The following is a 14,380-nucleotide window of genomic DNA, read 5'->3' on the forward strand; positions in this document are numbered from 1 at the left end:
TAGGCAAGGGTCCTATATAGCCTTATCCATTCAAGAAGAAATAGCTCTACTTGTGGCTAGCAAGTCAGTGCTTACCAAAAACTACCTAGCCTCTAAGCAATGATCTTGGTCTAGTCATTAAACCTAGTGTTGTTGTAGAAACACATATCCAATATCCATATCTTTGTTAGTCTCATGCATCCTAGTATATTTGTGCCTACAAGAGACTTGGAAAAAGGACATTGTTCCACGTTTTCCCAATTTACTCTAATGGCAAGGACATTGCTCTATTTGCATTTAGAGTGGGGATCCTCACAACTAGGCTCATTGAAGTAAGCACGAGTGCCCTTAATGTGTTGAGTGCGTAGAGTCCCCCAAATAATGCAATCACAAATGTCATCCATGCACTAGTCCAAGCCACATACATACCCCTAGAAGGTGAGCATTTCATCGAGCTTAGCAACCTAAACAAGCAACCTGACGTCATGCACTCACGACCATTGTCACAAAATGATTGCATGTTGACTCAAAATAGGGTTAATGAGCACACAAGATTATAGCAATCACATGTACACAAGCTCAACCCTTTGTTACATCACAAGTTATTGCTATTGCTCAGATCTTCCCATATTATACATGCATTTTTTGTAAGTTGTGGCTTCTTGACACATGCAACCACTTTTGAAGTAGAGTTGTCACCACTTCATTGGTAGTAATGTTGATGTGAACCATCCTCAAACAGCACATATTGATGAGAAACCACATGGACGTAAACAGTCCAAGGACTCTTAAAATGCAAAACACTCCATTTAAACTTCCCTTTCTAATTTGATGCGAAAAGATAATAATATTTCTTTTAAAAAAAAGGCTTTTACAACATATCAAAGATCACAGAGATTCATCAACCTTTCCTATTACCTTTAAATTTCCTTTCCTCCTCCCAAAACCAAGAGTTCTTATATACAATATCCAGCCAACTAAATGAAACCATGGTGTCCTAAAAAACCAGCTCCCAGAAAAAGGTTAAAATCTGACATCTTAGATGATGGAAGACTCTGCTATTTCTACTGCCAACATGAGAACCACAGAGCCCCAAGACATATATTTTGATCAACTGTTCTTTATTGCTGTTGACACTAAAATGTTTAAGGTAAGTCGCATTGAGATTTCAATCTCTTTAGGAATTTGAGGGGTATTTGGGTAAAATTTCCTTAATTTTATGATCAATTAATTCAATTCTTATGGGCATGATCACGGGAACAGTTTTTACAAGGCTTTAGGTCTATCATTTTTCCTTCTTTTCGCGGCTGCTGCAGAGAGAGAGAGAGAAAGACACACACACACACACACTCACTCACTCACTCTCTCTCTCTCTCTGTGGAACAGCCATGGCGCAGTACGACCTTACCTACAAGATAGCTCCCTACCTCGACCGCCACCTTGTGTTCCCCCTCCTGGAGTTTCTGCAGGACAAGGGCCTGTACAGCGATGACCAGATCCTTAAAGCTAAAATCGAGCTTCTGGCGAAAACAAACATGGTCGATTACGCCATGGACATCCACAAGAGCCTGTATCACACCGAGGACGTCCCTCAAGGTTCGCATATTTCCACGCGCGTTTTTCCCATACGCATATTCCCTCGAGTTAACCTCGATTACTGCATCTGAATACTTAATGTATCCAGTGAAAATTAGGTTTCTTGTGTGAAAACTTTTTCCCTGTGACAGAAATGGTCGACAGGCGTGTCGAGGTTGTGGCCAGAATGAAAATGCTGGAGGAGTCTGCTGCCTCTCTCATAAGCTTTTTGCAAAATCCATCTCTTGTTCAGGAGCTGCGTTCTGATAAACAGTACAACCTCCAGATGCTGAACGATCGTTATCAGGTTAGACATACACATGTAGCTGGCTGTTTTAACGTTTCTCTGAGTCGTGTACGTCTGTGTAAACATTTTCACAAAGGACATAACGGCATAGTTCCATCTAGATGCCTGGCTGATTCTTTCAATTTCTAAACCAATGTCCGCATTAGATTCAGCTAAATGTAAGGTTTTGGTTCAATGGTTCATTCGCTGAGGTGTTGATGTTAATTTCCCATTGAGTAGAGGAGCGCCCAAACTTATTGTTCCAGAAGTGCGTAGAGTATTAAAGCTGTATTCAGGGGCTTTCTAATGTCGATGCCTGTGGAATGATAGATTGGGCAAAATCAAATAGAAGCACTGTATCAATATGCCAAGTTTCAGTTTGAGTGTGGCAATTACTCTGGAGCAGCAGATTATTTGTACCAGTACCGAACGCTCTGTACAAATAGTGATCGAAGCTTTAGTGCTCTGTGGGGAAAACTTGCTGCTGAAATATTGATGCAGAATTGGGATGTTGCCTTAGAGGAGCTCAATAGATTGAAAGATGTGATTGAATCCATGGTAAGGGCTCACTTTGTCAATGAATTGGTCCAGTTTATTTCTATCTCCATCTTGTTGGTTATCTTTTAACACTTCTGTGTTTATTGCGGCTGCAGAATTTTGCTTCACCTCTTAACCAGTTACAAAACAGGACTTGGTTGATGCATTGGAGTCTTTTCATATACTTTAATCATGAGAATGGGAGGAATGCTATAATAGATTTATTTTTCCAGGAAAGGTCAGATCATTTTTTTCATGACAATGCATGGACTATACCACATTAGTTGTGCATCACTGCTGCTAAATTCGATTTCGTGTTCTGGAGCTAAATTTAAACCAAACATTGTACCATGTATTTAACCTAATGCTTATATTAGGTATTTGAACGCAATTCAGACCAATGCACACCATCTTTTACGGTACCTTGCCATTGCTGTTATCACCAATAAGAGGAGAAGAAATCATCTGAAGGAGCTGGTTAAAGTCATTCAACAAGAGCAGTACACATATAAAGATCCTATCACTGAGTTTCTGGAGTGCTTGTTTGTGAACTATGACTTTGAAAGGGCTCAACAGAAGCTATTTGAGTGTGAAGAGGTAACACTCAAGTCTGAAAGTTACCGTTTTTGACATTATGTCTTGTTATAAATCAGCACAGCAGCCAGGGCAAGTACTTCAAACATGTGTTTGATTATTGGTGTTTTGGTGTATTAACAGGTCATTGCAAATGATTTCTTCCTGGGAAAGCAAGTCTCTGAAAATGGATTTGTAGCAGTCCCTCTGCGAGTTGAGTTTCTGGAAAATGCCAGGCTTTTTATTTTTGAGACGTATTGTCGTATCCATCAATGCATTGATATTCGGTAAACTTGCGGTGAACACGAACTTTTGTATACATAGTCTGAGTTGATTATCTTTGCTGTGAGTGGCTAGTTACTTGTCCTATTTAATTTTTTGGCATTCATTATGCATGACCAACTCCTTGCCCCATATTGACAAACCAGCACTTTGCCCCATATTGACAAACCAGCACTTTGGGTAGAAGCTTGTCCTTTCTATGTTCAGTCCAATCCAGTATCACCAAAATATGATGTCGGGATGGTCATCAGTGCAAGCTTTACTTAGGCATGGTGCAAGCTAGACACTCTTGGATGCTTGGTAGAGACACTTCTACTGCAAATTGTAAGCTAAACACAATGTGTGAAAGTCCACTTTATCTTGTACACAAAAAGTGATTTAGCAAATCATGTATAGGTATCGACGGAGGGCTTGATTGATGTACATGTAAGACTAGCTACAAACACAAACATGAATCATTGAGGCTTTTTAGTATGACTGCTTACCCTTAATTGCTCTAGTTAAGGGTGTGTTTACATCTGGTCACTAAGAGGCTACCACTTGGCAAAAATTGCCCATGCAAGTGGAAAAAATATTTTTGGGAGCTAATGGAAGTCTACTTCAGTCGTTGTGAGAGAGATGAAGGTTGTTAGATGATGCCGATGTGATATGTAGCCACCAAGGACCAATTTTATAGCAAGGTGATAGCAATTTGGAGCCCTCTAGGTGTAGGTGATGGCAACCCAAGGTTTTTTTGGTGCAGGTGATAGCATATAGGAGGGGGGAATAGCCTTTTTGATTACCCTAAGTAGTAGGTGACAGCTTTCATGGCTATTTAAGCAGAGTGACAAGAGTTTTTTAGTCTTCCTTGCGATGAAACTCTGAAATTTCTCTCTTTGTAGTATTTTCTCCCATTCTCTAGCCATTTCTCAACTTCCCTCAATATTTTCCAGTAGTATTTACAACAGAAATCAAAGTTTGACAGCTACCTTAAGATGTGTTTTCAAAATTGAGGGTCTAGGATTGAATTTCAGCAGTTGAAATTAAAGAATTTCAAGGAGATTTAAGAGGCCAACCAGCCAGCCGATATCAGATTGGGGGTTGAATTTCTCACGAGGAGAAGGGTTGTGGGAGCTTTCACTCAACCGCCAAGACCCACGGACCGCTTATTGTTTCAAGCGTTCCAAGCCGAGCACTAATGGCTACCTCTCACATAGTCGACGCGCCATCCATATCTACGGGTGTAGTGAGCTTACCTTCATGCCGTTTGAGTTACCTCCTCTCCCCGGTAGCTCCACGATTCAAGTGCAAGCTTCAAGCAAGCTCCATCCTCAAGCTCCATGCTCCAAGCTCCATCACCGTGAGCAACCATCCATATCTACGGGTGTAGTGAGCTTATCTTCATGCCGTTCGAGTTACCTCCTCTCTCGCGCACTCCGGTAGCTCCACGATTTAAGTGCAAGCTTCAAGCAAGCTCTTGTTAGCAGAGTATTTGTCAGCTCATGTGTGAGTCTGAGCTTGATCTGGGCTGGGCATTTTTATTAGGTATTTTAGGTTTTTTTCTAGTGTGGCATTTTATGCCAGTGGAGCATTTTTATGCACCAGTTGGCCAGCATTAATGCTGTCCGACCAGCATTATTGCTCCCCACTTTTTCAGTCTATATATACTCAGTGGCTTCTTCTCAGTCATTATCATCATCTTCACCATCTGCAGACTCTGTGGAGAGAGGAGCCAGTGCCAGTGCCCACGCAGCCAGTGACTCACTGTTGTATGCGACTGTCTCGTGTTCAGATATATGGATTCCATTTCCCGTGCATACATCTGAGTTCTCATCTGTATCGTGTTCTTTCTTTTCTCTTTTTGTCTTGTGTTTCAGCAGTTTATTTCAGCACATGTTTATGCTTCCACCGCTGCTCCACTTCTGACATGGTATCAGTTTTCAGGATTTGTGTTTCTGCTGTGTTTTCTTGCTGATTTCAGGACTGTTTAGTATCCCTGCTGATCTGACAATTGCTGTTGCAGACAGGCGACATGTTTTGGGACTGTTTTCAGCCTGCGTTTTTTGCAGTTTTGCCATCGCCTGCTGCCTACGCACCCTCTGCTGCCTGCGTTTTTCATCTGTAGCTACTGGCAACAGTTTTCTACCTGTTTTCCTGCAGTTTACAGCCTGCGTTTTTGCTGATTCAGCATCTCTCGTGGGTTGGGTGACTGTTAATTCAGGCCGTTTTCTCTGTTTTTGGCAGTTTTTGACTGATTTTTTGACTTTCTGCAGCAGATTTTGTCTTCTATTGATCAGATTTTGGGTTATATTGCATGTGAACTCTCATTTTCTGTAGTCTGTGCTTGTGTTTTGGCTGTGTTTCCTCTCTAAATTCCATCTCTTCTCTACTTCTCTTCTTATCCTCTCCATATGGCTCCTCCGTGCACTTTCACTGATGATACGTTACATGGACCTGATTATCTCACATGGCGTGCTGTCATCGTCTATGGAGCTATTGCTCGACCTCTCCGTCCTTTTCCTCTTCCTGAAGACTTTGATGAGGACAACCATGATGCATCCTTGAGATTACAGGGGCGGCTTCCGGCACATTATGGAGGTGAGGCTTATGTAGCTTCAGAGAGGGGTGATGGGAAGAAGAAGTCGAAGGCCCAGTGTTACCACTGTGGCAAGAAGGGACATTTGCGGAAGGACTGCAAGAAGTTAGCGGCTTCCAGGAAGAAGGAGCAGAAGACGAAGCTGGATGCTGACTCTACCGATGAGTCCTCTCCTTCATCAGACTCCGACTCCGATCCTCCGACCAAGGTGAAGTCCAAGGCGCGGAAGGGATCCTCTTCTTCGGATTGCGGGAAGGGCTTGGTGGCCCCTTCCTCGGCTGCTTTCTAGTGGTGGTGATGAGGTCATCCCTCATGACTCTCTTGTGCCAGAGAGGGAGTGTGAGCGGGTGTTCAGATGGGGCAGCCGCGCCTCATCTATACTTTTATACAGGTGCACAGGTTCCAGAGAGGGACGTCCCTGACGCATCGACTTCAGTCTGGCGGAATCAAATCCTGGAGCTGGGATTGACATCCAGGTTCATGCTGAGCTGGTTATCTGACAGAGAGCGGGAGGCTTTCGTCTGGAGCTCACATGAGGGGACACTTTGGTGGTCTGGCCAAAGGCGGGAAATCCATGGTCACCTATGTTCAGGGGCATTTTTGACAGTATTGTCTTGTATGCTACTGCGAGACATTAGTGATGGACACAGAGACATGCTATGATCTTCTCTATTTTCTGGTGTTTGGTATGATTGACATCGACATCAGGTTCTCTCCGAGGCACCTTGGTGGTGGCTTGATCACCCACTGCTTGGGTATCCATGGTTCTACTTGGTGGTTCTATGTTGTATAGTTTCTGATCCCTTTTCATTGTACTATTGCATTGTATCAGATCACTCATGATCTGAGAGAGGGTGTTAGCAGAGTATTTGTCAGCTCATGTGTGAGTCTGAGCTTGATCTGGGCTGGGCATTTTTATTAGGTATTTTAGGTTTTTTTCTAGTGTGGCATTTTATGCCAGTGGAGCATTTTTATGCACCAGTTGGCCAGTATTAATGCTGTCCGACCAGCATTATTGCTCCCCACTTTTTCAGTCTATATATACTCAGTGGCTCCTCCTCAGTCATTATCATCATCTTCACCGTCTGCAGACTCTGTGGAGAGAGGAGCCAGTGCCAGTGCCCACACAGCCAGTGACTCACTGTTGTATGCGACTGTCTCGTGTTCAGATATATGGATTCCATTTCCCGTGCATACATCTGAGTTCTCATCTGTATCGTGTTCTTTCTTTTCTCTTTTTGTCTTGTGTTTCAGCAGTTTATTTCAGCACATGTTTATGCTTCCACCGCTGCTCCACTTCTGACAGCTCCATCCTCAAGCTCCACGCTTCAAGCTCCATCACCACGAGCAAGAGAAGAGAAGAGAAGAGAAGAGAAGAGAAGAAGAGAGGAGAAGATGGAGAGCTTCTCCTCCCCGGTTCCTCACCCTCACATATTCACTCCCTCACACTCACACTCTCACACTCCCTCTCTCAAGCACAAGCTCAAGCAAGCAAGAAGAAGAAGAAGAAGAAGAGGAGAGCTACTTTTGGCCACATACAAGAATGAGCTTTTCATTAACTTTTCAACTTTATATACAAAACTCTAAATCCCTTTTTTGGGCTATTATCCCCTTATCACATTTTTTACATGGCCGGCCGTGGTCTAGGTCCTTTTTTCCATTGTTCTTCTATCTTCCTAGCTTTCTTTCCACCGCCCGTCTACATTTACAAATTGCACGGGTGAGAGCCCGGTGCTCCTTAAATTAAATCATGATATGCTTGCGCTCTTTTACAAAAGTATTGACTTGCGCTTTTCCTTGTGCGCATTTTTTATTTATTTAGGAATTTTTTGCATTTCTTGTGCTTCCATATTTTTCTTGGCGCACCTTCGTTTTCCGTTTCACTTTTGCATTGGCCTTTGTCCTTCGCTTTAGATTTTCCAAATTTTCCACCTTGTTTGTCTGACGGTTAACAAGGGTAAATGCCAATCCTTAAGCAAACTAAGGGGCAAATTGGTTTGAATGCTTGTCGGTCATTTATGATAGCAAGAGGCAATTGGAGAGGTAAGGAGATTCAAGGAATCTCATTGTATTCCATCTGGATTGCAATTCAAGATAAAGAAATACCACAAGGGGCGTGCGAGTTTGGGGTCAATAGGTTGTTCATTGTCTAAGATTAAGTGGTAAAGTATGTATTTTTGCCTATATGAATTAATTATTTTCTGTAATTATTGTTAAATAAGGTTATTATCACCCTCTGTGAGGAGGAAGGTTGGTTTCGTTAGCAAGATTTTCAGCTTATGTGAGCTTGTGCATGCTTGTTATTAGTTAGAGTTGGGCACATCATCATTATTTCAGTGATTTATTTGTGGCATCTAATGTTGGTCGACGAGTTGCTATATTTGGCCTGTTTTATTTCTATATTCAGTCATCATCATTCTTTAGGTGGACTTTTCGTTGGAGAGAGGAGCCGGTGCTAGTGTCCATGCAGTGAGTGACTCATTGTTGTATGCAACAGTTTCGTGTTTGGCATATAGATTTCATTTCTTGAGCATATCTTTGAGTTCTCTTCTTTTGCAGAGTTCTTCTGTTTTCTTTCTCTTTTATCTTGTATTCGGTTGTTTATTTCAGCACGTATCTATGCTTTCATTGTTGCACCATTTCTGACATGGTATTAGATTGCAAGATCTAGGTTCCTGCCACGATTTCTCTGTTAACTTTAGGCCTTCCCCTTCATTTGTTGATTAGGTGATTGTTTGCTCTTGTCCATTGTGCAGATTTCCCTGTGAATCTTTTGCGTTTGTTGTATGTACTGCAGTGTCAGTTGACGTTAGCCCTTCCAAGATCTGTGTTTTCAAGTTGTGACCTTTTGGTTGCATTTGGCAGCTCCGATGTTGTTGTCACTTTCTGTTTTTAACCCAATTTTTTTTGCGTTTTTGGCATTTGACTCCATGACATCTTCTGACAAATTTCTTATCGATTTTGGTGCCTTTCTAGGAGCCTTTCTAATATACATGTTTCCAGATGCAATACAAGGCGATAGCACGTATCCTCGAACTATTAGTGTCACAATATGTATAATCATTCAATTGAAGTGTAACAAATACAACTTCAAAGCACTGAGATTTCATTCAATGATACACATGTTAATGCTAAGTGTAAACCATACATTGTGCATTATTCAATGAGCTTCAAAAAGCATTCTAAGTCACTGTAGGTTCCAGCAAGAAAGCTTCTCGGTAAAGTTGCAATAACGGAGGTGAATCTACCAATTCAGCCTCTTCCTTCCATTAAACATCCATTGGTGAATAGTTCTTGAACTTTACAAAAAATCTTCCTATAAATCTACCTTCCACTTTCCTATCCTTATGTGCCAGGAACTGCTCAAGAACTAGAATCTCATCTAATTCCTCTACTTCAGGCTGTTCCTCTTGAACCATAAAAGGCCTCAATAGGCCCACATGGAATGCATTATGAATTTTCCAATTCTCTGGCAATTTCAGCCTATATACCACATCATCGATCTTCTCTGAGAATTGGAAAGGACCTTAGTAACGCATAGTCAGCTTTTGAAACAAACGTTCCTTGCCCTTTTGTTTTCTCAAACATGCCTTTTCAAAATACAATAAGACCCAATCATCCTTTTTGAACAAGAGTTCCCGATGATGACTATCAACAACTCTTTTCTGTTTAGCTTGTGACTTTTCTAAGGCATACTTGACCTTTTTATATGCTTCTTCCCAATCTTTTACATAACGATCTGCTTCAAAAATGTTATCTTTTGTTTGCAAAATGGGAGGCAGTTTCTTTCCACCTTCCATAATCTCAAAAGGTGCTTTGCCAATAGATGAGTGCAGTGTATTATTGTATACATACTCAACCAATGGCAAGTAGTGTTCCCAAGAAGTCTTATGATCTGAAACATAACACTTTAGTAGATCTAAATCAATTGAATTTGCTTCTTCAGACTGTCTATCAGTTTGTGGATGGAAAGAAGATGAAAATTTCAGCGTAGTGCCTATATTTTCAAACAATGCTTTTCAAAACAAGCTAGTGATTCTTGGGTCTCTATCATTTACAATTGACTGTGGCATTCCATGGTACTTGAAGATCTTATGCATAAATATCTTTACCATGTGTTTTGACTTAACCTTTTTTCTTACAGGAATGAAATGTGTCTGTTTGCTGAATTTGCAAATGATTGCTGAATCTGCAAATGATAGTCCGGATTCCATCATTCCCTGAAGAAGTTCCGTGTGTGTACTATACATGAGGGGTTGGGGGTTTAAACCGGGCCTTTATCCCAACAACCTCCCACTTAAAGGTTTGATGTGAATCTCTAGCTAACCGACTCCTACTAGTCGTATGGAATGCTCATGGTGAGCTTTGCTTAGACTTTTAGTGAAAACATCTACAGGGTTGTCTTGTGTTTTAATCTTGGTCAATGTGAGTTGACCATCTTCCAGAATCTGTTTGATGAAATGATATTGCACATCTATATGCTTTGTGCGTGAATGATACATGGCATTCTTAGCCATATACACAGCACTCTGGCTATCACATTCCAAAACTGCAGTACCCATAGACATGCCGAGATCCTCTACAAGTCTGCTCAACCATATAGCTTCCTTAGAAGCTTCAGTAGCTGATATGTATTCGGCTTCAGTGGTACTCAGTGCAACAATGTTCTGCAACCTGGAACACCAAGAAACAGCCCCACCAACAACTATAAAGACATCCCCGTTGGTGGACCTACGAGTGTCCAAGTTACCTGCCATGTCTGCATCACAATAACCCTGCAAACTAAGTGCACCCTGCCCATAGCAAATCTTTTTCTTTGTGTATCCTTAAGGTATTGAAGAATACACTTGACAGCCTCCCAATGTGCTTTGCCAGGATTTGACATAAACCTGCTAACAGCTCCCACTGCATGAGCAATGTCTGGACGAGTAGTAGCCATAGCATACATAAGAGAGCCACAAGTTGATGCATAAGGAACTCCTTTCATAGCATTTGCTTGTAGGTCATCTTTCGGGCTGTTGGCTTTGCTAAGCTTGAGATAAGGAGGTAAGGTACCCCAAAAGGCTTAGCTTCGGCCATATTAAATCTGTCCAGTACCTTTCCAATGTACTTTTCTTGAGATAAAAATAGCAATTTCTGCATTCTATCTCTATGAATCCTCATACCCAAAATATGCTATGCATTTCCTAAATCTTTCATCGAGAAAGCTGATTTCAGCTGATTTTTGAGAGCATCCAAGCTAGTCTTTCTTTTGCCAGCTAGTAACATATTATCCACATACAAAACAAGTATGATGGGACTGCCATTTGTATCCTTTTTCATGTACAAGCAATGATCTACATGGCTGCGTGTAAACTCATGAGATAGCATAAAAGTGTGAAACTTTTTGTACCATTGCTGTGGTGCTTGTTTCAGCCCATACTGGCTGCGTTTTAGCTTACACACCATCTGCTCTTTTCCAGGAACTACAAAGCCCTCAGGCTGTTTCATGTAGATTTCCTCATCAATGTCACCATGTAAGAAAGTTGTTTTTACATCCATTTGATACCGCTCTAAATCCAAAACAGTAGTAAGAGGAAAAAGCACATATAAAGTGGTCATCTTCACAACAGGTGAGAAGACCTCTTGGAAGCCAATCCCTTCCGTTTGTGCATAATCTTTGGCAATTAGCCTTGCCTTGCACTTGGGTTTCCCATCAACTGTCTTGACTTTGTACACCCATTTGTTTGAAAGTGGATTCCTTCCCTTGGGCAATGACACAAGTTCCCAAGTATCATTTGCATATAGAGATTTAATCTCTTCTTACATAGCTAGCTCCCACTTACTGCTGAACTCACATGACTTGGCCTCTTTGTGTGTAAGAGGCTCACCCTTATCTATAAGCATCACATAATGCAAGGAGGGGTTAAATCTATGTGGTATCCTTCTTATATGTGTAGACTTGCGTACCCAATGATCAACATTTTCAGGAATTGGGTCTACATCTGGAGGTATATTATTCACAGCATTTATTGGCTGTTGTAAACCATTTTCAGCATGTTGTTCATGCTGTACAGCACCTGCATTTTCATTTCCAGCACCTACATTTTCATAATCAACAAGCCTATCTTGCTGTCCATGACCTCCTTGTGCTTCTATTTGCTGTCCATCATCATCTGGCTAAAAAATAACCGGCTGATCATCAGTTTCAGCTTGTGGTACAGCATCATGAGGCTCATTTTTTGAAGTAATAGGTGGTTGCAAACTTTGAAATTTTGCCTTTTTCATATCTTCATTAGAGGCTAAAGTACCTTTCAGCAATTTTGCCTCATTAAACACAACATTATGGCTGCGAATAATTTTCTTGGACTGAGGTAACCACACTCTGTAGCCAAATTCACCCTCATCACCATAGCCCATGAAAATGCCTTTGGTGGATTTTGGGTCAAGTTTGTTTCTCTGCTCATCCCTAACATGCACAAAAGCATCACAACCAAAAATGTATAAATGGTCATATGAGGCCGATTTGCTAGACCCAACCTTCTCAGGGATGCTATTATTTAAGGACCTGTCTGGAGAGCTATTATAGATGTGAACCGCGGTTTTGAGTACCTCTCCCCAAAATGCATGAGGGAGATTAGGAGTGGACAGCATGCACCGCACTCTTTCACATAAAGTCCTATTATATCTTTTACCACCCCATTTGAAGAAGGGCTGTAAGGGGCTGTAAGTTTCCTCTTAATAAAGTCACAAAAGGACTTGAATTTAGTCGATGTGAACTCACCCCCATTATTAGTTCTCAAGCATTTCAGCTTGTTACCTGTCTGAGTGGTCACAAATGCTTGAAAAGTTTTAAAAAACAGCAAACACTTCACTTTTCTTTTTCAGCAAGTACACCCAAATCTTCTTGGAACAGCCATCAATAAAGGAGACAAAATATGCAGCACCACCCAATGATTTCATGGGCATACTACATACATTAGAATGCACTAAGTCCAAGACATTGGACTTACGAGAGACACCAGAGTAAAATGAAATTTTTATTTGCTTTTCAAACTGACACTCATTACAAAAGTCAAGTTTAGAGCCTTTTCCATCAACCCTCTTCAGAGAGGTAAGAACATCAAGTCCTTTTTGGCTTATATGACCTAATCTCTTATGCCATAACTCTAAGTTGCTGCAAATTTCAGCAATTGTAGGAAACTTGCCATTCAAGGCTATACAGTGCAAGCAACACAAAGTGCCCTTCTTGGTTTCTTTTGCAATCAGCATGGAACCCTTTTTCACTTTCCACAAACCACCACTAGACAGTGTGGTGTAGCTATGCAAGTCAAGCTGACCAATAGATCTGACCAATAGATAGTAAACTCTTTTTAATGCCAGGCACATATGTGACATCTTTCAACACAAGCTCTTGACCATTGTCTAAAGACAAGTGTACTGTGCCAATCCCATCAATGCTTTGCAATCAGCATGGAACCCTTTTTCACTTTTCACAAACCACCACCAAACAGTGTGGTGTAGCCATGCAAGTCAAGTTGACCAATAGATAGTAAACTCTTTTTAATGCCAGGCACATATCTGACATCTTTCAACACAAGCTCTTGACCATTGTCTAAAGACAAGTGTACTGTGCCAATCCCATCAATGCTACAAGCGTGGTTATTTTCAAGATACACCTTTCCATAACTGCCTGCATTGTACATAGCAAAACACTCCAAGCAAGGAGTCACATGGAAAGAGGCACCAGAGTCTACAATCCAAGTTTGAGTGACACCATCATTAACTTACAAGAGTGCATTAATCATATCAGCCTTGGTAATCTGCATATCTTGCATGTGACATATAAGGGCATTAAAATCAATTGCACATAATACATCGGCCTTTGTATCTAAAAGCTCCTCTTTGACCACACTAGAGGCCGCATTGGCCTTTTCTTTGCCTTTGGTTGTCTCCGATGCATCTGTCTTTCTTCCTTCATATTTTTCTCCTATATTCTTCTTTCTCTCTTGTTCCTTCTCGTAATACCTGCAATCAGGATTCTTGTGGCCCTTCCGAGCACAATGATAGCAAGTAATGTCACTCTTTTCGTCTCCTTTGCTCTTGTTACTATTTCTGCGCCTTGCATTTGCATTTTTCTTTTTAGCCCTGCCTCTTACATTATAAGCTGTGTTGCTGCCTTCTCCATTAGACATATGTCTAATTTTTTCATTCAAGATAGAACCCCTCACCCCATCATATGAGAGATTGGGGTTATTGCTGGGTGAAACCACCAAGGTCTCCCAAGAATCGGGAAGTGTCATGATAAAAATAATCGCCCTCAACTTATCATCAGAGTCCAAATTTGCATCTTTGAGTTGATTTAAAATCCTTGTAAATGCACTTAAGTGCACAGCTGTAGGCTTTGAGTCATCCAGTCGCATATTTACCAACGTATGCATTAAATGCACCTAATTAACATGTGTGGTGTTCTCATAAGTAGTTTTCAGCTTCTTCTATATTGCATAACTTGTATCTAAACCCTTAATGTCTGTCAGAATGTCACCAGTGACACCCATCTTTATGTAAGCCACAACCTTTTTATTCACTCTGGC

General features: G+C 41.3%; 1 protein-coding gene across 1 annotated transcript in view; it reads left to right on the forward strand.

The window, feature by feature from the left end:
• The first annotated feature begins 1,268 nt into the window (after positions 1–1,268).
• Positions 1,269–14,380, forward strand: part of EIF3E (eukaryotic translation initiation factor 3E) — a 43,990-nt gene continuing 30,878 nt past the window's right edge. Inside the window, exons 1-6 of the mRNA XM_087686782.1 lie at positions 1,269–1,575; positions 1,707–1,861; positions 2,171–2,398; positions 2,494–2,615; positions 2,755–2,974; positions 3,095–3,237. Coding sequence (XP_087542908.1) covers positions 1,368–1,575; positions 1,707–1,861; positions 2,171–2,398; positions 2,494–2,615; positions 2,755–2,974; positions 3,095–3,237 — 1,076 coding nt within the window. The 5' untranslated portion in view covers positions 1,269–1,367. The remainder of the gene's footprint in view (positions 1,576–1,706; positions 1,862–2,170; positions 2,399–2,493; positions 2,616–2,754; positions 2,975–3,094; positions 3,238–14,380) is intronic.

Source organism: Lygodium microphyllum, chromosome 10 (assembly GCF_053477565.2).
Source record: "Lygodium microphyllum isolate KBCC chromosome 10, Lygodium_microphyllum_v1.1.10, whole genome shotgun sequence".
Lineage (NCBI taxonomy): Eukaryota > Viridiplantae > Streptophyta > Polypodiopsida > Schizaeales > Lygodiaceae > Lygodium > Lygodium microphyllum.